This window comes from Eptatretus burgeri, chromosome 6 (genome assembly GCF_056783735.1).
Source record: "Eptatretus burgeri isolate ZD-2024b chromosome 6, Ebu_testis_v1, whole genome shotgun sequence".
Classification (NCBI taxonomy): domain Eukaryota; kingdom Metazoa; phylum Chordata; class Myxini; order Myxiniformes; family Myxinidae; genus Eptatretus; species Eptatretus burgeri.
In genome coordinates this window covers 69,675,867-69,702,775 of record NC_140966.1, presented here as the reverse complement: position 1 = coordinate 69,702,775, position 26,909 = coordinate 69,675,867, and the positions used below count along the sequence as shown (strand labels likewise).

General features: G+C 44.0%; 1 protein-coding gene across 2 annotated transcripts in view; it reads right to left on the bottom strand.

Annotated features, from left to right (window-relative positions):
• Positions 1–26,488, bottom strand: part of PLK4 (polo like kinase 4) — a 162,861-nt gene extending 136,373 nt beyond the window's left edge. The window contains exons 1-2 of one of the 2 annotated variants that reach the window (XM_085885559.1): positions 26,181–26,488; positions 9,635–9,730 (exon numbers count right to left, since the gene is read on the bottom strand). In XM_085885559.1, the coding sequence (XP_085741685.1) occupies positions 9,635–9,730; positions 26,181–26,213 (129 nt within the window). In that variant the 5' untranslated portion in view covers positions 26,214–26,488. Of the gene's footprint in view, positions 1–9,634; positions 9,731–22,059; positions 22,079–26,180 lie in introns of those variants that run through there. The other variant, XM_085885560.1, reaches the window with a different exon arrangement.
• Positions 26,489–26,909: the final 421 nt, after the last annotated feature.

Below are 26,909 nucleotides of genomic sequence, written 5' to 3'. Positions count from 1 at the left end.
CTGGCTAATAACCAATCATCCCACCAAATTTCATGCAATTCGGTTTAATACTTTTTGAGTTATACGAATCACAAGATTACAAATAAATAAATAAATAAATAAATAAATACACGCCGACCAAAACAACCTTTCGCAGAATGCGAAGGTAAAAATTCAAAATTTGAATATTCTTGGGGCATGTTGATTATTTTGTTCTACCTGACGAGAAAATACTCCTGGCCAAATTTGCCACAGTTCCAAAAATATTTAGGGGTCCATCAAGAGGAAGGAAGTTGCTACATCCGGTGGGGGTTGCTACATCCGATGGGAGAGAAGAAGACGTCAGTGGGAGAGAGGGAGACGTCAGTTGAGCTTTCGGTTCGCTGTTAAAAGTACTCTTTTATCTCTAATTTTTTTCTTCTTCTTTTTGATTCCCAGAGTGAGTGAGTATGGCGTGTTCTACACGGAAAAGCACGGAACTGTTCCTCTTGGATCAACTATTGGAGAAATTCACCGACCGCCAGTTGCCCACTGCCCACTGAGAACATTTTATGCTCTTTCCTTTCATTTTTCCTATAAGTATTGTGACATTATAATGAATCCGTTGAGATACTTTGATGGACCCCGAAACCACCTCCAAATCTGCCAATTTTTTGTTTCTTTACGTTTTTCAACGTCAGGAACAATTTAGCAAACATGCCTGCAAGAAATTCGAACTTTCATTTTTTTGGACCACCCTAATATATATATATATATATATATATATATATATATATATATATATATATATATATATATATATATATATATATATATATGAACGGCTGAAGGGATCAAAGTCAAAGTTTGTACAAGTATGTATAATTATATAAAGATTAACTGATTAGATTATGGGGTATGCCTGGTGTTGGCTTAATGGTTAGGGTGGTAGGCTTGGGATCCCCCTTGGCTGTTGAATTAATACCAGGTGGGGTTGACTCTGCCTGTCATCCTTCCGAGGTCAGCAAAATGAGTGCCAGCTTGCTGGTATACTGTGTCGGAGTGGCGACCCATCCAGGTTTGTGTCCAATAGCCAAGGAAACTGCTTAGGCAGCACCAATGCTCTGCACAGAGTAGGGTCCCAGTGGATAGATGGATATACATACTTGATACTTGTACAAGTTCGATTTAAATCCCCGAACCCAAATTAAAAATATTGAATAATCCTGGCTGCCAGACCATGCATGCTTCCATTCAGGTTGAAATTTAAAACATATATTCCCCATGACTACTAGATCATAATTGTCAAGCTTAATGTCGATTCATGAAGCGGTTCAAGAGAAGGATTTTTTTAAATGGTTTTCGTTCAATTCAACATGACTTCCAGACCATGTGACCTATTAATTATTCGTGAACATCGTGGTATTTCCAAAGCTTGGGGAACATGTGAGTGAAGTTTCCCCTCGAACTCTCGAGTTGTTCTGGAGAAGAAGATTTTTAAAGGATTATTCTTGAAAAAAAAAAAGAAGAGCTACCAAACCATGTCAATAGAAACTCATGACATCATAGGTGGTGAACTTTTTGTTCCTCATGGATAGTCGATCATACCTGTAAGTTTTTGCTTCGGTGTGTTCAGCCATTTGAGAATATTTTTGAAGGTATTTATGTAAAAAAAAAAGAAGGAAAAAAATGGCTGCCAAACCAGGTGAACGATGAAGACATCAATTCCCCCCCCCCCCATACAATTTAGCCCCAGATGGCCCTCAAAACATTTTCATACTGATCGGATACTGACATTGGGATTCTCATATATGTACTATTTCTGAATGTCATTATAGCTGTGGAGGAACTCTGGGAAGGGTTGGAAACAGCAAAGGGCTTACCTTGGTAGCCTTTCATGGTTGCTTTATTCCATTTCTTCGGCAAGAAGAGCATGGGAGGAGTCGATTTATTTATATAATCCTAGCCACCTAGGTTTAATCGATTAGGTGAGAGCTAATTGGTTATTCCCTCTATTCACAGGTGAGAGTTATGAGTGGGTCTGTTTTTTTTCATTTATATGAAGGTGGGAGGGGGGGAGAAGAAAGGGGGAGAGAAGAAGGGGGGGAGAGAAGAAGGGGGGGAGAGAAGAAGGGGGGGAGAGAAGAAGGGGGCTGGGGTAGAAAGAAAGAGGTAGGAGGAGGGACCTGGCATTGCCTGGCAATGCCGGGTACTTTTGCGAGTCGGGAATATAAACCACCAACAAATAACTGTACCTGACACAACAATCACCAGGCACAGGTTTTTTTCCCCCTCATGTATTAGTTACCAACTGTAGCTGAGGCAATGAATGGTGCAAACAAAGAAATGGCATTTCTCACAAAAGCACAATTATCACAAATGTTAGCACATATTAATTGAAACGCATCTATAAATAATAAAACATTTGACAAAATAATTTTCACCATGAGGAAGGTCAGCATTAACAATAACAACTTTCAATTCTGGAAAAAAAAGAAGATATAAAGACGAAATCCAGATCCTTAACAGTGAGCTGAGCGAGTAACATGACGCATGAAGCACACATCACATGAAGTCTTGACATAAATACCACACAAGTTTGTCATACTCGTATATGTAAACATTATGACTGAGCTTACTTTGATGATTGGGAACCCAACTTTCCATCTTTTCTTCTTAAATTTTATTTATTTATTTAACTAAAGAGTGATTCTGCTCCACAACATTTTGCTACCTCAGCGAGAGTTTTGCGCAGCAAAATATTTACTACTAGAAAAAGTACCTGTGTGATCCCCAGTGATGGGAAAAGTTTAAGTTAATCTATCAACTTAAATTATTTCAAGCACTTTAAAAATTATCCTGCGTAAACATTATTACCTCTGCCACTGAAGGTGGAAGGAGGTGATGTTTTCACCAGTCTGTCTGTCTGTGTGCAGGATAGCTCAAAAAGTTGTAGATGGATTCGGATGGAATTTGGTGGGCAGGTTGGGTGTGTGACAAGGACAAATTGATTTGATGAAGATCTGAATCCAGATTCGGATACGAGGATTCATTAATTTTTGAAGTGATTCTTTACCATTGAGAGATGAAGCCAAAAATGATGCATTGCATGATATTTCAAAAATGTATTGGGCCAGATATGTTCTACTGGATCAGGCATTGTGTGGCAGAGGTATGCGCTCCACTGAATGCCCTTCTAGTTCATGTCTGTTCTCCGGTCATTTGTGCAGGAGGAGGCCACGTTAAACGGGAGACAAACGCATGGACATACACCACAGTTCACAATCAAAATCGAGGACCTCCCTTTGAAGGAACTTCAACTCAGCATGGTGGTGAAGATGGCTTATGGTTTTTCACCTGTACCCATGTCACAGTGCAAGTGGTTTACTAACCCTGCTGCAGATAGATATTAGCCATGGCACAAAATATATTTGTCCCACCTCCCCCACTAACCCCCCCCTCCCTCACATGCTGCTGTGTTTCTAATGACGATAAATAAAGCCAAAGCACTAAGACTACAAAGAGTCGCCCTTCACCTGGAAACACCTGTTTTCCCATGGACAAGCATATGTCGCTTTATCACGTGCAACTGAGACTCGTGTCTTCAAAATCTGTGAGAGCTGTAAATTATCTCCCAAATGTTTTTGTGAGAGTGATTGCATTTGCTCAAGTGAACTGTACGATACACCTAAATAGCCCACATAGTCACCGCTTCACCATAGCTGACTGCTCGAACATGTAAAAGTGGAAAATGGGAGGTTTCTGAATCAATTTTCATGAGCTTTCAGTTGTGAGCATGACCATGAGACATGATTCCACCAAAGGTGCACGGAGGTTGTTTTCACCCGTACGGGTGTGTGTAAGCAGGGTGTCTCAAAAAGTTGGACGGATTTTGACGAAATTTAGTGGACAGGTTGGGTGAATTTGCTGTGACAAGAAATAATGTGTGACAAGGGTGTGCAATAAGAAAGAATGGATTCAATTTTTGGTGAAGATCCAAATCCAGACACAAAATTATTCAAAGTAATTCTTCACCATCGAATCATATGGCTGAAACATATCTCAAAAAGTTACGGACCGATTCGGACGAAACTTGTTGGACAGGTTGGGTCGTGTCAAAAAGTTGTAGACAAGTTATGACAAAACTAGGTGGATGAGTTGGTTAGGAGACAACAACAATCAGATTCGATTTTGGTTGACGTCCAGATCCAGATCCAGCCCCTCAGTGGGATTAAAAAAAAAATTAAACTGTTAGGCTTGGCAGAGGTATGTGCTCTACCGAGTGCCGTTCTGGTTTTAACAAGTTTTTTCTAAACACAGGAATTATAGTTTCACAAATACATTCCCATGTGCGTGATCAATAACACTCCAACACAGAGAATGACAAGCGTGAAGGCATACGAGCACGACGCCGCTCCTTAAAAACGAGTCACTGGTGTAGCAGGATTCCATGGCATCCGTTACTGTGACGGTCCACATTACACTTTTCCATTAAATATAGTTCTCCAAGCAGCACCACCACAATGAAAACAATCTCACCTTCAAAATTGACACACCAATCAGACATCACAGCCATCATCAATAATTTTATCTTCCAAAAGCCACACACATATCAACATTGATCTCATCACAACATAAACCAGTGGAATACGTGTGTGAAGTTTCATGTTAATCGGATGAGGTGCGTTTTTCTATCCAAGATGGCTGCCAAACCATGTGACTTGTGATGTCATAATTTTTACCATGTATGCAGACATGATGGAAGATGATAGTTGCAAATTTTTGCTTCATTAGGTTATGTGATTCCAGAGAAAACATTATTTAATATTTTTCTTGAATCCAACATGGCTGCCAAACCATGTGACCTCTCAATTAGAAAATATCAAAAGGCACCAGTTCACCACTTGCTTGATATGTGTACCAAATTTCGTAAATATATCTTGAGGGGATTTGTAGTTAAGCTCCGGAAACGAAATGTGATGGACGGACGGACGGACGGAACCCATTTCTATGTCCCCCGCCAACTTCGTTGGTTGGCGGGGGATAATAATAAACAATAACTTCCATCCTGACTATGAAGCAAAACAGGGTCAGTTACATGTCAACATCAAAAACCTGGGTCGTTATAAAAAATAATTACATTCAATTAAAAATGTAAAAATTCAATCAAAAATGTACGTTACAACAAATAAATCACATTCACCATTTAACAAATTGGCATTTCACCGGCTCGCTATGCTAGTTATAATAAAAATCTGGGTGCGATAAACAAATCTGACATAATTACAATGAAGATTCAAGCAAATGTGACTTGAACTTAAATTACATTATTTTGTAATTGAAACCAGGTGAGGCGAACGTGGAATTTCAACGTTTTAAACGACCAACATTTTCTGTTACACCAAATGAGCACCTTCATTGCAAGGCACAAATGCAAACTTGTTGGTTGGAAGGATATATATATATATATATATATATATATATATATATATATATATATATATATATATATACATACATATATACATACATATATACATACACACATATATACACAATGTTTGCGTGTGATGTTCCAATACTTTTGGTAACATAACACATGTAAAGAAAAACTCATTTTAAGATAAAATAGCTGAAATTTGCAAAGTGGTAGAACTCCAACATATCTGGCATAACAACGACATAATCTGGAATAAACCTGGGGCAACACACACAACTGGGTACACATAGAGGTATGATGATTGAACAAACCAACCAATCATAATGCAGACATGCAAAGCTGTTCTGGACCAACGGTGGGAAACCAACAACATAATGCCAGTTTGCCGTCTGTGCCACTCCTCCCATCTCCATTCCTCCGCCCCCCCCAACTTTTTTTCCCCTTGCAGTAGATTAGTACATTCATGAAATTCAAACCAAGCTCCTCCTTTACCTCAATAATAACAATAAATGAAAGCAAACGAGCTAAACAAGTGCATAGATTCAATTTCCTCATACACACCCTGTGAAAAGCAACAGGTGACCAATTTCCTTTTGTAACAACCCAATGAAAGCACGTCGAACACTTTGAATCAATGGAAATCAATGGAACATCTCTGTGCACAGTAAAAATGTACAACATGAAAGGTCACTCATGGACAGGCAGGTGAGATGTCTCCTGTGCACTAACTTGGGGCATTTGCACCGTACCATGTAATAATCTATCACAAATCACACTGAAGCAGTGAACACGTATTTTAACCCTCCTTCACCACGTTCTCGAGTTTCCATCGGTGCATACGTTAATGCGTTAATGCATCAATGCATCAAAACGTGGTCCGATGACACCAACTGTTAACCAGTTCCATTTGAGGACATGTACACAATTTCAACCTCCTTTTCCTTATCGTTTTTACTCTTAAAAATGTACTCCAATACGAAGCCCTGTGATACGGTTGCAAAATCCCATCAGACACCACGAGAAGTAGAATATGTACACGACATTTGCCTGAGACACATATATATATATATATATATATATATATATATATATATATATATATATATATATATATATATATATATATATATATATATATATATATATATATATATATATATATATATATATACACAGTAGACTAGGTATGCGAACATTCATGATGACTGTGGGGTGAAGGATGAAGTCGCGCGTGGCCTGGACACGTATGTGTGAGAGCCGGCTATTGTACCAAAAGGAAAACACAATCCTCGGGGCATAGGTGGGGGTTCATTGGTGAGTTGGAAAGTGATCAAGCAAAGATGGAATTCATGAATCAGTTTATCAAAAGTAAAGATAATGAACAACTGTAAGACAACAACTTCGCCTGCTTATCACCATGATGGGATTGACCAACGAACCCCAGAGACTTTTCTGGCAGCATCTGCCAGAAAAGCCCAGTCTCATCGGCATTGTACACGTCCCGAGGCTGATACCTTTCCAAGATGTCTTTCAATTTGCCATCCTTCCAGTCGTGCACCACTGCCGAATCCACGCTGCCTGATTCGCCGCACTTCTTGACCTTGCCGATTCCCACCTCACTTTGAATCTGTCTATCCAGTGCATCGGCAAGGTCTCGGCATCATCAAGCCCGAGGTCCGCAGCGAATTTACGTGCCTTCAGCAGCAACATTTCACCGTTCAACTAAATATTTGGCTGAGCCGACATTTGCCGAAACCAGATGATGAGCGCGTCATCGGCATCTTCAAAGGACACACATTTCACACTTACCACCGGCCTCGCGATCTTCTCCACTTGTCCAAACATCGTGCCCTTATTCTTCAAGATATCGTTCAATGTCTGCCGTTTGATGTCCAACTTCTCAGCTATGGCTGTTTTCTTCATCAGTGGGTTTGCCTCGCAAAACTGGATAATGTCGTATTTTTCTTGGTAAGTTTTAGTTGTAAGCTTATGCTTCGTCGCCATTGTCCTGCCTGCAGTGCGATCAACGTGTGTACGCAGTTATAAATAGCCAATCACTGGCGGTGTAAACCAATGAGCGAGCATCACGATTACATGAAATCGGGATTCTCACGAGGCAGCAGTTCCGTGTGACGAGTTAGGAGTGGTAATTTACTTGAGTTTCCATTACGTGGGAATGGACAACATCTGACGACTTAGACGAAGTGACGACTTACAGAGGGATGACCCTTTATTCATAGGGACTTAACATGAGATAAATTCGGGACTTTTTGACGCTGCCGACTTTGGCGAAGTGACGAGTTACACGCTGCCAACTTACGCCTAGTCTACTGTGTGTATGTGTGTATGTGTGTGTGCGTGCGTGCGTGCGTGCGTGCGTATATATATATATATATATATATATATATATATATATATATATATATATATATATATATATATATATATATATATATATATATATATATATATATATATATATATATATATATATATATATATATATACATACATACATATGTTGAGCCTGGTGTTGGCGCAGTGGTTAGGGCAGTGGCTTGGGATCCAAAAGGTTCTGAGTTCAAGCCCCGTTGGGCCACTGAATTAATACACCAGGGGGTTGACTCAGCCTGTCATCCTTCCGAGGTCGGCGAAATGAGTACCAGTGTACTGGGCCGGTGTATACCCCGGTTAAAATAGGTGTACCATATCCCTGTGTCGTAAGAGGCGACCAGGGTTGCGTCAGGAAGGGCATCCGGCGTAAAACATGTGCCAAATCACCATGCGGATCACATGGATGATCCGCTGTGGCGACCCCTAATGGGAGCAGCCGAAAGAAGAAGATACACACACACACACACACACACACACACACACACACACACACACACACACACACACACACACACACACACACACACACACACACACACACACACACACACACACACAACGATTGACTTTCATAAGAAAAGATGATCACTGGACTGGCTTATGTCCAGGAGTATCACACAGCAATGGAAATATATTATTATTTTACTGGAGCGTACTGCCTATAAATGAGATTGAATAGAACAGAGTGGCCGATGTTGAGGGAGGCCTTCGTCCTGCAGTGAACTAAATAGGTTGGTCAAGTAAAGTCAAGAAAATTGAGCAGCGTTTTTACACATGAAACTCGAGCAAAGTCGAAGGCGCGTCATCACAAATCCCCGAGCGTCCCACCTAAAGCAAAGTTAAAAGATGGCACAAAGTTCCATCAGCAATGACCCAATGTCAAGTTTTGAGTTTCAAAAAATATTCTGACTCCTGTGAGTCTAAGTGACCAAAATAAATGATACTACTCTTGTACCTTTGTGCCATGTGGTGAAGAATTGGAGGATCAAATCCCCCCCAAAAAATCATTACATAGTTCATGAGTCCCCCAGTGTTAATTGCATATATAGTTTCATTTTTTTTTTTTAAAGGTTTAAAAACATGTGTAATTGCATTTTTTTTGTATTTCACGTTTTTCCCCGTCCAGGCACCAGCGGGCGGAGCCAAAAATAATACTGCTCTTGCACATTCTTGCTATGTGCTGATCATAACTTGCAAGTTTGGTAAATTCCCCGTTTAGGAGATAGCGTGACAGACAGACAGACAAACGGACGGAGCAGATTACAATATCCCACCCCATGTTTTTTTTCAAAAGGTGTGGGGATAAAAATATCTTTGAAGACAGCTGAATATTTAAAGAAACTCTTCAATGCAAAATGCCAATCAGATTTGTAACCACCTGCGAAAAGAACGATCGGTATACCACAGAAATATATCACTCCAAAAACCCAAAACATTTCAACAAACAAGATACAAACTCATCTTGCAGAGCTAGTGAGAGCTAGAACAACCAAAAGTGTAAAATAAATTTCAACAAACATAAACATTCCTCATAAAATAGTCAATTCCATTTAACCTCTGAGCAAATATTGTACAAATAAATTATTTTTATTAATAAATTATTACATTAATAAATAGATTATTAGAAACCACAAAGCAAACAGATATTGTACTTTAGAGTTCAGGTATTGCAAGTTGCTCGTCTTTTTGTAGTCATCAACACCTTCATGGAAATGGTTCAAACATAGCAGAACAAGTTGCAATGTTTTAAGTTTACACCGATACAATTTCCAACAGCAGCCTGGCAAGATCACATGGAAAAAAATCAACACACGGCATGAAGCAAAAGACGAGGTAACGTACCATTTTCATGGCGACATCAATCCCCGTGGCGAGAGATTTTGCTCTGTAGACGCAGGCGAAGGCACCTTTTCCCAGCAGGTTGAGAACATTGTAATCCTACAATATGTGGCACATCAGTTGATGTTGAAGGAGCTAAACAAACTAATCAAATTGAAACTCACAATGAAAACAAAAAATTTAAAATAGCAAAACAATTTCGACTTAACACCACAAAAATTACGAGTCACGAATACAGTAATCCGATCCATTGATCTATCGGGCCATTGAATGTTGATCCGTGTGACATGCCTGATCAATTTTTCATTTCAAAATATTTGCTATCCAATTATTTCAAGAAAATTATTTCATTCTTGATATTCAGTACCTGAAGAAAGTCTACACCACCTTTCAAAATTTTCACCTTTTGTTGCCTTATAGTCTGGAATTAAATTACATTAAAGGTCCCCTGACATGCAAAATAAACTTGTTATTTATATATTAACTTGACCTTCCTAGTGAAGAAATCACCCATGTTTTTTTTTTTAAATAAAAAATGGGATAATTAGAGCAATATTTCAATCATTTCTGGAGCTATTCACAACTTGCTATGCCCCGCCCCTAAAAAATGGACTTCAGCGAATCTCTGCGTGACGTCACATACAGTAACTCACACAGAGTGGATTGACTCGAGTCGAGATGTCGCGCGCCTTATAAAGTACGTACAAATGCATTTTGCACGTTAGTGCAATCTCTGTGATCGTCTTAATTCCAGTGATTGTTTCGCGAAAGTTTTAAATAGTTTTAGCCGTACTTTCGAAAATGCCTGCAAGATGTATCGTAGCAGGATGCAGCAATACAAGCAAAGACGGTGTAAGCCTTCATGTATTCCCGAAAGATGATAATCGTCGGAGAATATGGACATCTAAAGTGAAGGTACTGCTTCCATTGGCATGCTATTCATTAATATTTAGCCAAAATGCTTGCCTGGTGTTGGCTCAGTGGTTAGGGTGGCGGCTTGGGATCCTAGGGTCCTGAGTTCAAGCCCTGTCGGCCGCTGAATTAATACACACCAGGGGGTTGACTCAGCCTGTCATCCTTCCGAGGTCGGCGAAATTAGTACCAGTTCCAGTGTGTGTACTGGTAGAGGGGCACTGCATCAGCGACACAGTCACGCTTCAAGAAATGATAGCTACCCCGGCAGCTTAGCTGCCATACAACCACCACCACCACCACCACCAGCCAAAATGCTGTAATAAAAGAAAAGGGAAAAAAATGTTTGCACAACTATGAAAGACAAATTTATCTGTCCTATGACACGGCCTCATATCCTCGGGACTCTTACGCATTGACTTATACATTGTGTGCATGCTAATGCAAGTCACTTGTCAACTCGAGATCTCTAGAATCTAGACTAGTCCGATAAATACGTCGTCCATCCGACTAGGCCGAGAAATCTGACGTGCTGTAGCTTTATTTTATTATTGTCTTTTTTTTTAACCTCTGCCATCGAAGATCGGAGGTTACTGTTTTCACCCCTTTCTGTTTGCTTGTTTGTTTGTTTGTTTGTTTGTGAACAGTATTACGGAAAAACTCCTCGACGGATTTCGCCGAAACTTGGTGGGGGGATTAGGTATGGTCCAAGGATCATGCCATTAGATTTTGGACTTGGTCCAAAATCCAATATGGCCGCTATGGCGGCCATTTTGAAAAAATATTTGAATTTTTTTTTTTGCATTTCTACATGTTTTAAGTGATTTCCAACAAAAACATGCCAAAATTAGAATTGCGGCTGACTTTGGAACTTCAGGTGGATATACCCACGTAAAATCAATTTCTGTCTCAAGGAATCTAGTTGTGATGAATGAATTGAGTATGTAAAAGTTAAAAGTAAAAGGGAAAGTTGCAAACTATAACTCTGTAAGCACTGTTGACGTCAAATTGAATGAATAGGATATCAGGTTCACTTGAGTGACCAAGCAGTATTGGCGGCGGAGGTTTTGCACTCGACCGAGTGCTCCCCCTCTCGTTTTCATTGTTTTCTACTGGCGCTACATGACGACAGTAGGAATAAAATAAATAAAAATGCAACAGAACGTCAGATTTATCAGACTACTCGAGACAATTGTGTCACAAGGTGTGTTCTGCACACAAAAGTTTTCATCGTATCCGGACAGCGAGGTTGCTTCGTTTTATGCGCGGAGAGACACGGCCGATGACACGCGCCGGCCTTGTTTGTGATTAATTCGCCGCGAAGAAACATGTCCGCTGCGCTGTTCACGTCACCTCACTAAAATATTTCTGATATCGAGCAGTATGCAAGTCAAATTTACATTATGGAATTACGAATAGGATTTAGTCTAACCAGTTGTTATTTCCGACTCTTCCTTCGATGTCCATTTCATTTCATCGCCATTTTCCTCTGCTTGTCCTGCTTCAGGCTCGAACTGCTAAGGCCGTATTTCATTTCCAGCTGCCTGAACTTCACCTCCCGCGACGACGTTATCCGACAATTCTCCATGTGATTCAGACCAAAATCCTTCATTTATCTCACACTCACTGTCGTTACCAGACAAATCAAAGTCCATGTCATCCATTATTCAAAACCAAAAATGTTCGATTTATTTAAAAGCAGAAATGAACGAAGCGATTGAGTCGACCAATAGAATGTAGAAACACACAGAAAGCCAATAGAATCATGTAGACCACCAACCCGAGTAATTTACGTGCAGCCTTTGTCATCCTGTAGTTGATGTCATGTGGGTTACGCCCCTTTCAGGAGAATTTTTAGGGGCGTTCCCGAAGACGTTTGTTTTTTTAATGTTACATTTTACAGAATGAGCATTGTGAAAAAAATATTGTCAGATTTGAACTCACGATGAAAAACTCCTCTAGGACATAAATAAACTAGAACGGGCACTCATAGAGCACATACCTTCGCCGCCACTACTTTTTTTGTTCTTGTTATGAGTGTGGGGAACTGGTTTGATGCTGGTTTCATGCAAATCGAATAAGAATTGACTGAGTTATGCCGAAAACCGCATATTTTTCAAGGGCGTGACCCCCTCCCCGACATTTTACCCCAACCGGTGACATGTGTTATGACGTCATTGTGTCACAAGATTGGGCATTAAATTCTGAACATTTTGGTGCTGGGTTCATGTAAAGCGGACAAGAATTGACCGCGTTATGACAAAAACCGCATATTTTTCAAGGTCGTGACCCCCCTGACCTTTGACCCCTAATCGGTAACAAGAGTATGGGCGTCATTGTGTCATATTGCATATCACAAGATGAGGCGTTGAATTCTGAACATTTTGGCGTTAGTTGCATGCAAATTGAATAAAAATTGACCGTGTTATCGAAAAAGACGATTTTGACCTTTTCGTGACCTTGACCTTGACCTTTGACCCGAACGATCCCAAAATCTAATCAAATGCTTCCTGGCTAATAACCAATCATCCCACCAAATTTCATGCAATTCGGTTTAATACTTTTTGAGTTATACGAATCACAAGATTACAAATAAATAAATAAATAAATAAATAAATACACGCCGACCAAAACATAACCTTTCGCAGAATGCGAAGGTAATGAAATTTATGTACTTTGGCATGTCAGGGGACCTGTAAATCAGACTTTTCCCACCTGGTCGTGGTCGTATGGCAGCTTAGCTGCCGGGGTAGCTATAATTTCTTGAAGCGCGACTGTGTCGCTGATGCAGTGCCCCTCTACCAGTACACACACTGGAACTGGTACTCATTTCGCTGACCTCGGAAGGATGACAGGCTGAGTCAACCCCCTGGTGTATTAATTCAGCGGCCGACGGGGCTTGAACTCAGGACCCTAGGATCCCAAGCCGCCACCCTAACCACTGAGCCAACACCAGGCTCACTTTTTCCACCTATATTTACACATCGTAACCCACAACTTCCAAGTGAAAAACAAATTCTCCAGATTTCAAAAATTATTTTAAAAAAATACAAAACTAGAATATTGTTACGGCTGTGGAAATTCACAGAACACCATAAAGGTTCCTTAGTTCAGTTAGATCGATAAGTCTGTGTTCAGTTAGATTTCCTCACTGTTGTTTAATGGGATATATTCGTGTTAGGGTCAGGATAGAAGGGAAAACGGATGGGAAAAATAAAGAAAAACCCAGGGGAAAACCTGCTGCCCTCTGCAAGAAAGCTGAAATTGGGACGGAAATTAACCTTTCAGCATGACAACCACCCGAAGCACAGAGCCAAAGCTACACTGGGGTGGCTAAGGAACAAAAAGATAAATATTCTTGAGTGGCCCAGTCAGAGCCCCGACCTAAATCCAATCGAAAATCTGTGGCATGACTTGAAGATTGCTGTCCATCAACACACCGCATGCAGCTCAACTGAGCTTGAACAGTTTTGTTCAGAAGAATGGGAAAATTTTGCCCAATCAAGGTGTGCAAAGTTGGTAGAGACCTATCCCAACAGCCTCACAGCTGTAATTGTTGTCAAAGGTGCTTCCATCAAGTATTAACACAGGGGGGGGGGGGGTGGACACTTATCCAACCAAGATATTCTAGTTTTGTATTTTTAATGAATTTTCTGAAATTTGTAGAATTTGTTTTTCACTTGGAAGTTGTGGGTTACGATGTGGAAGTAAAGGTGAAAAAGTCTTATTTAATTTCAGGCTACAAAGCAACAAAAGGTGAAAATTTTGAAAGGGGGTGTAGACTTTCTTTCGGCACTGGACTTTCAAGAGAGACTCTCGATCCGATGTATCGTACTCTGATACGGAACCTCGGTGCTGTAAAAGCAGTTTCTTGGCAGTTTGCCATCCCTCTACCAACAGTAGTTAGAGCAGGGATTTAGAATTCATTCAGGATGCCGGCGATATCTTGGCTACTCTTCACGAAGGACACCATGGGATCATTTAATGTCCACCAACTAATGTCGGCAGACAGGACGCTCGTTCAACGTCCATCCGAGGGGCAGCACACACATTGATGATGAATCAACCTGCCTGTGAAACACCGGGACGACAAGTTTTTAGCTGGTTCAGGATTTAAAACCCAGGTTAGATGGCTTAGACTTTAGAGGGAAGTGTGCATACATATAGCGTATCGACCATCTTGTCAGTCTCAGGAGAGACTTGTACTCATCATGGTTTCCTATTGAGGCGATGTTTTTATGGCCGGATGCCCTTCCTGATGCCAACCCTTTTAGTCGCCTTTTACGACATGCAGGGATACGGTGTACCTATTCTGACCGGGGTACACACCGGTGTACCATCTCGAAAAGGTGTACCATCTCTGCTAACAGCAGAGACTACCATCATTAAAAACAAACAAACTGATAAACGAATACCTCATCATAAAGAAGCAAAAAAATTCACAAAGGCCAAGACTTGTTCCAGCTACAACTTGGCATTTGTCACTCCTGGAGAAAATTTCAGATCAGTAGCCTGTTATTGCATCAATTTATTTTTTGGACATAAGTGATGAAGATAGAATTCCAAAAAATAGATAATTTCATGAGGTAAATGTTTGAGATTGAAAAATACAATTAAAATTTTATTTGCTTCGCTTAAAATGATGCGACGAGCATGACATTTAGGCCAAAAAAAAAAAAAATGTTGCATTGGCGTAACCCGCCCGACCCTAAAAATTCCGCCGACCCTACGTTTTTTTTTTGTTTTTTTGCTATCGAAAAATTTTGCCGACCCTATTTTATTGCTATTTTTGTTGTTTTGCTATCGTTTTCAAGTATCTTGTTGATTGCGATCGCGATCGCAAAAACCCGGAAGTGTTTCGGACAGAACCCGCCGACAAAAAGGGTGGTACTCGAGCCGGAGGAGATTTTGGGAGGGATTTATTAGGAAAAAATAAAAAAAAAAAAAGATCCCGACCGACCTACCCTATTTTTCAGTGACCCGTTACACCAATGCAACATTTTTTTTTTTTGGCCTTAGTAATACTTCCCTCACCTTGATCTGTTTCAACATGACTGGAACCTCTGCTTGCAGTAGCACACTGAGCTATGTCCATTTTTGTGACACATCCTGCTCCATCCAGTTCAACAAAGTAAAAGGCGTCCAGATTTGTTGTGCTTCTTTGAATACATGTTCCAAGTTCAGGAAAGCCACACATTCACCAAAGGAGGCAACTGTGACCAAACCAGCTTTCACTGATGACTGCCTTGCTGCTTTGTAAGTGTTGAGCACTGCTGATGATACATTTCCTAGTTTTCAATCAACCTGCAGCAATCTCTATCCACTGCTAACCTCCACTCATTCATTCCTCCCTTTTTCCCTACATATGGAACAGACTCTGACATTCTCTTCAATCCCACGCTTCCCTACAGGTCTTCAAGACAGCTGTTCACCACCGTCTCAGATCACTACCCATCCAAAACCACTATATTTTCTACTCCCGTTCACACCCCTCCTGCCCCCCCCCCCAAGCCCACATCCTTCCAAATTTCCAGTTTTCCTTCCTGAGAGTTTGCTCGTGAATCCACGTTACCCACCCCCTGCTACCGCTGATCCTCACCCACATCCCTTGTTTGTCAGTCTCCATCTATTTTGTCCCTCAGACCTGCTGTTGGCATTTCTCCCCTCTTTCTGCTGTTCCTTTTCTTTGGTTGAGTCTTTTATTATTATTTTTTTTTGTATACCTTGGTCGAGGCTCGTATGAGAGCAAACACACAACTCACAGCAAGGAGGCATGAGACAAGAGGGGCGGGAGTGGAAGGGACAAAACAGTGGGGAACAGACACATTAGGTGAACTGTGGAAGGGAGAGGGATGGGGATGGGACGGGGAACATGGCGAAGAGAAGATGGACATTTCAGGGACTTTTAGGAAGAAAAGCAGGAGAAATGAAGGAAGTGGGCTTGGGTGGATTATCAGGGGTAGAAAAGATCGAGGATTTGGATGGGGGAAGATAAGAGGTGGTGGTGAACAGCTGTTTTGAAAGCCTGGAGGGAAGAATGGGAAAGAATAGAGTGAGGAAGTTTATTCCAAAGGCGGGAAAAAAGAGGAATGAAAGAGTGAAGGTGAGCAGTGATTCGTGATTTTGGTAGTTTTACCAGAAGGGGGTTGTTGGCGGACCTTGAGCGCCCTGTGGAAATGTGGTGGGGACAAATCGCAGAGAGAGCAGGGGGGCAAGGCTGGAGAGGAGTCGGTAGAAGACAGAAAGACCACCGACCAACCTGCGGTGATTGAGTGAGAGGCCCAAAGACTCAGCTTCATTGCGGGAGATGCCGATGATCTTAAATGCCCTGGTTTTGACAGCGTGAAGCCGAGAAAGGTGGGAGGCAGGAGCACCAGCCCAGAGGGGAGAGCAGTACTCCATCAGGCTACAGACAAAAGCTTTGTAAGTGGTCAGGAGCTCAAGAGGGCCGAGGAAGGACTTAGCACGACAGAGGATTCCCAGTCGGCGACTGGCTTTTGAGGCGAGGTTGGAAATGTGACTTTCCCAGGAAAGGTCATGGCAGATAGTGAGACCTAGAAGCTTGAAAGAAAAGACTTCTTCCAGAGGATTGTTGAGAAAGTGGATGGGGGGGTTTTGTAAACGGTCCTTTCGAAGAGACATAGTGAGAGTGTGAGATTTGTCTGGATTGAAAGACATGTTCCACGTGTTGGACCAGTTTGTGATTTTATCCAGATCTGCAGTGAGCGAAGAAGCTGCTGCTTGCCGGTCTGAGGGATGACAGATGGTACGGCAGAGGGTGGAGTCATCGGCAAAGAGAAATAGAGGATTTTCCAGAGAGTCCGAGAGATCATTGATGAAAACCAGAAAAAGAACAGGGCCCAGAACGCTACCTTGAGGAACTCCAGCCTGCACAGGAAGAGGGGATGAAAGAACTCCATTTAGGGTCACACGTTGACTGCGACAGGAGAGGAAGTCTACGAGCCATGAGTGGAGATGGCCTTGAATACCATGGGAAGAGAGTTTGGTGAGTAGTGCAGGGTGCCAGACTGTGTCAAAAGCGCGTGATATGTCCAGGGATACGGCTCGGATTTCCTGTCTGGCATTGAGGACCTCCATCCATTGATGGGAGAGCAGAAGCAGCATATCCAGGGTAGAGTGACCTGGTCTGAAACCAAATTGATGATTGGAAATCAAGCCATTGGAGAAGAGGAAGGATTTCATATCTGAAGCGATGATGGATTCCATCACCTTGCTGATGATTGGGAGAAGGCTGATTGGTCTGTAGTTATAGGGATCTGTTTTTGCACCTTTTTTATGCAGGGCAGTGATGTTAGCAGATTTCCAAGCAGATGGCAGATGACCTTGGGCAAATGAGAGGGTGAATAGAACAGAGAGAGGGTGAGCAAGAGCAGAAGAGCAGGCTTTGAGGACACGTGGGCTGATGCCGTCTGGACCGGTTGCAGAATCTGACTCGAGGTTTGAAAGCAAGCTCTCCACCTTGTCAGGAGAAAAGGATACAGAGTCCAGGGACAGTTGGGTGCGACTGGGTAAAGTGGGTAGAGATAGTGATGGGTTTAGGACACAAGATTTAGCTGCAAACACCGAGTTTAGACATTCAGCTTTATCACGTGTGGAATCAGCAGTGCGGCCATTTGAGGTAAGGGAGGGGATGGAGGGGGAACATACACCAGAAACAGATTTGATTAAACGCCACCAGGATTTTGAGGAGGGAGAGAGGTTTGAGAGTTCAGACTTGAGATGAGAAAGATGTTGTTTTCTGGCTCTCCTGAGGGTAGATACACACTTGTTCCGAGCTTTGTGGAAAGAACTGAGATTGCCCTCAGTTGGGTTTGCTTTCCATGAGGCAAAGGCAAGTTGTTTCAGGACAACTGCCTCGCCACAAGCTTCAGTAAACCAAGGGCGGGAGGAAGGGTAAGACAACTGAACACGAGAGGGGTTAAATCTGTGCATGAGGGAGAGCAAGTTTCTTTGAAAGAATTCCCAGGATGAGTTGATGTTTGAGAAACTAGTGATAGGAGACCAGTCTGTAAGTTTGATGGCTGCTCGGAGACCCTGCCAGTCGGCTTGAGTGAAATGCCAGACTCGACGGCGGTGAGGTGGTTCTCTGATAACAGCCAGAGAGATGTCCACTTTGACAAGGACGTCGTCAGAAGAACCAATTGGAGCGAAGGAAGAGCAGCAGATATTGTCAGGGAAATTTGTCAAAATCAGATCCAGAAGAGATGGAGTACCATTGTTTGAGATCTTGGTCGGGAAGTTAACCGATTGAGTCAGTCCCAATGAGTCACAGAAAGCTTTTGCTGAGGTGCCATGGCAGGTGAGAGAGGTACCCACACCTAGCCAACTGGCGTGATGACAATTGAAATCACCACATCAGAGGAAGAGAGAGTTTGGATGAGAAGATAGAAGATGGTCCATGTTTTCGGATAGTGAGGTGTAGATGGAGTCATCACTGTTCGGTGGACGGTACAGTACACATATAAACATGATGTGGTAGTGGAGGGAAGCCGAAGCCAGAGGTATTCCTGGGGGTGTGGGGGAGTGAGAGCAGTGCAGGGAGAGTGAGGAATAGAGTCTTTGATGAAGAGAGCAACACCTCCACCAGGACGAGGCTGAGGTCTGTCATACCGTAAGAGGGAGTAGCCAGGGAGAGATACTTGGGAGTCAGACACGTCTTGGGAGAGGAAAGTCTTGATCCGTTGTGTTCTCGCTCTTCCACAAGCCTCGATTTTGTATCCAGAAGAGAAAATATCTTTAGGGTTGAGCCGAGTCAGTCTACTGGTCCCTTGCCATGGTTGTTGCACAAAAGTTCCAAACAAGCTTTTTGAACAGTCCTTCCCTCTTTCATCTCCAGGCGCTGCACAAGGTCATCGCTGGGATGCCAGAGGTGCCCGCCGAAAGGGCGCACTCAATTTTCACTGTTTGTTTTCTTGTTTGTCCATGTGATACCTCAGCCATCCTTGGAGCTCGGAAGCTGAAATTTTGGGACAAAAGTGAAGATGTGCTTTGGCAAAAACCGTATTTTATATTTTTTCATAAATCAATCAATTCATTCATTACTTATTTATTTTCTTTCTCATCTGGGCAATATCTCAGGCACCTTTTCAGCAAGGAAGCTGATATTTGGACATGACAGTGAACAAGTGATTTGGCTATAAAGGGTATTTTTGATTTATTAATCAATTAATCATTTAATCATTCATTTTTCAATGAATTACTTAATTTTCAAAAAGTTAGAGATTCGGATGAAGCAGTGGTGGTTTTGGTATGCTATTAACCAATCGATGAAGAAATTAATAATTTTGCCATTATTTATTTATTTTAATTGTGCAATTCATCAATCAATGAATTATTGCACATCACTCCCTCCAAAATCTGTCTCCACGTGATGCACGGCAGCATCACCGGGCACCTAAGGTGCCCCGGCAACATCGCACGCTGGAGGATTTGTTATATATTTATTTGGCATGGGGGTGGTGTACTTTGAATGTACCTGTACTTGGTACTCTCTTTTTTCTAACAGAGACTGGATAGCAGACATCACATGCTTGCTTTTGAATTAGCTTTCAGATCAATCGTAATCTGTCCAGACTCTAACTTCAGTAACACCTTCAGGCATCCCAGACAATATACCATCGACGAAAACTACGGCTGATGTTTTCTCATGATGCATGTAGTCACTGATAACCACACGATGGGACACTCTTCCTCCAAACCAAGTTACAGATGTGAATAGTGCAGCTTGTGCAGGATTCCAGTGAGATAATTGGATCTCATCTTGAGCAACACAGGTGAAATTTTCTGCGTAATCCATTTGTAGAACAGCTATGGTGGAATCGGCTTTCGGTGCTTCAACCTTGTCAACTTTGTATCTCTCAGCCTGTTTTCGCTTCGCAAAACAGTGCCCGAGGCATTTGGGAGCATGCATTCATAAAGTTATTCAAATGTGCCTGTCTGCTCACATTTGATAAGTCTGCCACTGACTTCTTGCCATTCCATCCACTTTGAACGTGTGTTTTAATGCGTTGCCACGAGGAAGGAAGGGTATAGGTCCAGTTAAACCAACATATTTGATGATTGCTTTTGAGGAAATCTTTGGAGTAAGTGGCTGCTTCTGGAGTGTATTGATGAATATCACACCTGGGGTCATAATAAGGTTCCGATGATATATGCAAAGGCAAACATTTTAAAGAGTTTGAGAATTCAGAAGACGGATCTCAGCAAATTTGAAAACTCCAATACTTCCCCTCTCATCCAAAACCATGACGGCGTCTCTTCTTCTGACATGGTCACAAACTTAAAATATTTTCGCCAGATCGACTGTTTCTGTTGCTATGCCATCGATGCTAGTCCTTTGTTTCATTGTTAAAATTTCATTTTCAAATTCTGAGATTCCATTTTAACTCAGGAGATCAAGTTACTTCCTAAGACATTCTGGGAGAGCGTTATTCTGACGATTCGTTGCTCTGGTTAATGAATGTGAAGCTATTCCGATTCATGTTATGCAGCCTCGAAGGCAACAAGTACCAGTAAACATAAAGGGCAATACCCCTGGGCACTCACCTGGTGAAGATAACCAGGGAACCACTGGTCGGCATGGATGACCCACAAAATATGTAACGGAGAAGAAAGTAAATACCTATGGATTTCTTTTTTTAATGCCGTGAACAAACTTTGGTACGTACATCACGGGTGATAAAGTTCGTGGTCAAGTTTCATCAGAATTGTGTGTGTAGTTTCTGAGAAGAAAGCAAATAACTCTTTAAGGGGGGCAACCCCCCGTCAACCCCCTTCAGACCCCAATTGTTTAATTCCGTGAACCATCTTTGGTAGATACACGGTGATGAACGCTGTGGTGAAGTTCAAAAATGAGTCTGATGTGTACTTAGTGTGCAATGGTGATTGTAGGAACAGATATATTTTCCTACAATCACCAATGTATTGTCCATTTATTTATTACCTCCACCACCAAAGGTTATATTTTTACCCGTTTGTCTGTCTGTCTGTGAGCAGGATATTTCAAAATATTATGGACCTATTTAGACAGAACTTTGTGGACAGGTTCGGTGTGTGACAAGGAGAAAAGAAGTACATTTTGGTGAAGATCCAGATACTAGAATCGTTTCAGTGATTCTTCACCATTGAGAGAGAGGGCCAAAAACAATATATAGCATGATATCTCAAAAAGTTGTGGAAGGATTCGGACGAAACTTGGTAGAAACATTGGTTGTGTGACAAGGAAGAACCGATTCAATTTTGGTAAAGATCCTAATCAGGATCCGATAATTTTTCAAGCGATTCTTCACCACTGAGAGATGGGGCCAAAAACAAGAAATATCATGAGATTTCAAATATTTATTGGGCCTGATAGGTTCCACTGGATCCGGCATTGCGTTGAGGAGGTCTCCGCTCCACCGAGTGCCCTCCGAGTTTACATCTGTTACGATAAACAAGATAGATTGTCTATTGATGACAAACACAATGACATCAATATCTGAGGACAACAGACCTACATTCTTTAGTAATAGTGCAGAGGTTAGACTGACAGATGAAAATCTTCAGTGAATGTGGAGGTAATCATCAATACCCAAGATATGAATCACACTGGAAGGAGAAATCACAATTATCATTAAAAATCAGAGCAAACCAATATTATATGTACTTGAGAGTAATATTGATATCCATGCAAGCCCCACCCCCCCCCAACCCCCACCCCCCCAAGCGCCACCCCCCAACCCCCACCCCCCAACCCCCACCCCCCAACCCCCACCCCTCACCCCCCTCAAACAAGAAATACAATAACATCTCAATAATTATTCACATTAAGGCTTGTAATGAAGGAAGGTGATCAATCACGCACATGGCAGGCCAACCACCATTACTTCACGTCGAGCAGACAGCTGGCCAACCACCATGACCACGTCAAGCAGACAGCCGGCCAACCACCATTACTAAACATCAAGCAGACAGCCGGCCAACCACCATTACTAAATATCAAGCAGACAGCCGGCCAACCACCATTACTAAACATCGAGCAGACAGCTGGCCAACCACCATGACCACGTCAAGCAGACAGCCGGCTAACCACCATTACTAAACATCGAGCAGACAGCTGGCCAACCACCATGACCACGTCAAGCAGACAGCCGGCTAACCACCATTACTAAACATCGAGCAGACAGCCGGCTAACCACCATTACTTCACGTCAAGCAGACAGCTGGCCAACCACCATGACCACGTCAAGCAGACAGCCGGCTAACCACCATTACTAAACATCGAGCAGACAGCTGGCCAACCACCATGACCACGTCAAGCAGACAGCCGGCCAACCACCATTACTAAACATCAAGCAGACAGCCGGCCAACCACCATTACTAAATATCAAGCAGACAGCCGGCCAACCACCATTACTAAACATCGAACAGACAGCTGGCCAACCACCATGACCACGTCAAGCAGACAGCCGGCTAACCACCATTACTAAACATCGAGCAGACAGCTGGCCAACCACCATGACCACGTCAAGCAGACAGCCGGCTAACCACCATTACTAAACATCGAGCAGACAGCCGGCTAACCACCATTACTTCACGTCAAGCAGACAGCCGGCCAACCACCATTACTAAACATCGAGCAGACAGCCGGCTAACCACCATTACTTCACGTCAAGCAGACAGCCGGCCAACCACCACTACTTCACGTCAAGCAGACAGCTGGCCAACCACCACTACTTCACGTCGAGCAGACAGCCGGCCAACCACCACTACCTCACGTCGAGCAGACAACCGGCTATCCACCACTACTTCACGTCGAGCAGACAGCCGGCCAACCACCACTACTTCACGTCGAGCAGACAACCGGCTATCCACCACTACTTCACGTCGAGCAGACAGCCGGCTATCCACCACTACTTCACGTCGAGCAGACAACCGGCTATCCACCACTACTTCACGTCGAGCAGACAGCCGGCCAACCACCACTACTTCACGTCGAGCAGACAACCGGCTATCCACCACTACTTCACGTCGAGCAGACAGCCGGCTATCCACCACTACTTCATGTCGAGCAGACAGCCGGCCAACCACCACTACTTCACGTCGAGCAGACAGCCGGCTATCCACCACTACTTCACGTCGAGCAGACAGCCGGCTAAGCACCACTACCTCACGTCGAGCAGACAGCCGGCTATCCACCACTACTTCACGTCGAGCAGACAACCGGCTATCCACCACTACTTCACGTCGAGCAGACAGCCGGCCAACCACCACTACTTCACGTCGAGCAGACAACCGGCTATCCACCACTACTTCACGTCGAGCAGACAGCCGGCTATCCACCACTACTTCATGTCGAGCAGACAGCCGGCCAACCACCACTACTTCACGTCGAGCAGACAGCCGGCTATCCACCACTACTTCACGTCGAGCAGACAGCCGGCTAAGCACCACTACCTCACGTCGAGCAGACAGCCGGCTATCTACCACTACTTCACGTCGAGCAGACAGCCGGCCAACCACCACTACTTCACGTCGAGCAGACAGCCGGCCAACCACCACTACTTCACGTCGAGCAGACAGCCAGCTAAGCACCACTACCTCACGTCGAGCAGACAGCCGGCTATCTACCACTACTTCACGTCGAGCAGACAGCCGGCCAACCACCACTACTTCACGTCGAGCAGACAGCCGGCCAACCACCATGACTTCATATCAAGCAGACAGCTGGCTAACCACCATTACTTCACGTCAAGCAGACAGCCGGCCAACCACCACTACTTCACGTCGAGCAGACAGCCGGCCAACCACCATGACTTCATATCAAGCAGACAGCCGGCCAACCACCACTACTTCACGTCGAGCAGACAGCCGGCCAACCACCATGACTTCACGTCGAGCAGACAGCCGGCTATCCACCATGACTTCACGTCGAGCAGACAGCCGGCTATCTACCACTACTTCACGTCGAGCAGACAGCCGGCCAACCACCACTACTTCACGTCGAGCAGACAGCCGGCTATCCACCACTACTTCACGTCGAGCAGACAGCCGGCCAACCACCACTACTTCACGTCGAGCAGACAGCCGGCTAAGCACCACTACCTCACGTCGAGCAGACAGCCGGCTATCTACCACTACTTCACGTCGAGCAGACAGCCGGCCAACCACCACTACTTCACGTCGAGCAGACAGCCGGCCAACCACCATGACTTCATATCAAGCAGACAGCCGGCTATCCACCATGACTTCACGTCGAGCAGACAGCCGGCTATCCACCATGACTTCACGTCGAGCAGACAGCCGGCCAACCACCACTACTTCACGTCGAGCAGACAGCCGGCCAACCACCACTACTTCACGTCGAGCAGACAGCCGGCCAACCACCACTACTTCACGTCGAGCAGACAGCCGGCTATCTACCACTACTTCACGTCGAGCAGACAGCCGGCCAACCACCACTACTTCACGTCGAGCAGACAGCCGGCCAACCACCACTACTTCACGTCGAGCAGACAGCCGGCCAACCACCACTACTTCACGTCGAGCAGACAGCCGGCCAACCACCACTACCTCACGTCGAGCAGACAGCCGGCTAACCACCACTACTTCACGTCGAGCAGACAGCCGGCTAACCAGCACTACTTCACGTCGAGCAGACAGCCGGCCAACCACCACTACTTCACGTCGAGCAGACAGCCGGCCAACCACCACTACTTCACGTCGAGCAGACAGCCGGCCAACCACCACTACTTCACGTCGAGCAGACAGCCGGCCAACCACCACTACTTCACGTCGAGCAGACAGCCGGCCAACCACCACTACCTCACGTCGAGCAGACAACCGGCTATCCACCACTACTTCACGTCGAGCAGACAACCGGCTATCCACCACTACTTCACGTCGAGCAGACAGCCGGCCAACCACCACTACTTCACGTCGAGCAGACAGCCGGCCAACCACCACTACCTCACGTCGAGCAGACAGCCGGCCAACCACCACTACTTCACGTCGAGCAGACAGCCGGCCAACCACCACTACCTCACGTCGAGCAGACAGCCGGCCAACCACCACTACTTCACGTCGAGCAGACAGCCGGCTAACCAGCACTACTTCACGTCGAGCAGACAGCCGGCTATCCACCACTACCTCACGTCGAGCAGACAGCCGGCTATCCACCACTACCTCACGTCGAGCAGACAGCCGGCTTTCCACCACTACCTCACGTCGAGCAGACAGCCGGCTATCCACCACTACCTCACGTCGAGCAGACAGCCGGCTAACCAGCACTACTTCACGTCGAGCAGACAGCCGGCTTTCCACCACTACCTCACGTCGAGCAGACAGCCGACTAACCACCATTAGTTTACGTCACCAAAGAGCAAAACAAACTGCGAGGGTTTATCAAAACAACGATCCAGATATGGAGAGAAATATCCATTCAAACACCACCAAACGACCTCAAAGTCAGGGCCACCATTTAAAGATTAATAAAGACATTCATCGGGTATAAAATGCAAACACAAAGCAACACAAGCGAAAACAACAGAGCGCGGGGTAGGCCTCAGGCCTCTGTTCGTGCACACCATCAACAACCGACGCACGCCAAAGCCCTCCGCGCCACAAAGCATCCTCTCACCTCGATTTTATCGCCAATTGAACTCGCAGCCATGTTGTGGAAGGCGCTGTTACGGACACGGCGGCTGTGGCGCGATCCAGTGCGTTAAAACATTCTTCATTTTAAAATCGCGCCTCGTTCAGGGTCAGAGTTCATCGAATCAAACCAGCTTCCCATTTCGTATTTTGTTCACATATAATCACATTGAGTGAACAAAGAAACATTAAGGAGCTCCGACTTGTGCTTAACACGACAAGCTTTTAATAATTGTTTTTTTGTCGTTTTTGTTCCGGCCCGGCGCGAGAATTCCCGCCGCGCGTTGCCACGGCAACCTCGAGCAGTCGCGTATGGCGCGCACTCTGGCGGGAGTTGTTTAATCACACGTGTCACCCGACTCATTTTTAGCCGAAATTAAAGGCTTTATATTGCTTACGACGTATTTATTTAACTTTAAACAATTTGGCCCGTATGCTTATATATCTCCGAGTCCCGATTGAGTGGTTTCAGTACCCATGATGCAGAGCGCGGGCGCCATATTGGTTGGCAAGATAAACTAGCGAGAAAAGGTAAACGAGGCCAAATTAATTAGCGTAACCTTCCATTGCAGTAAGTCAGAATAACGAGATAAACGTGCTACATTGGAGATCTACTGATGCTATCGTTGCCGGGGAAGTGGATAATACAACCAACATGGCGGCGCGCACGGCATTATGGGATAGCTTTGAAACCCTCTATTTTTTATCGAAATGG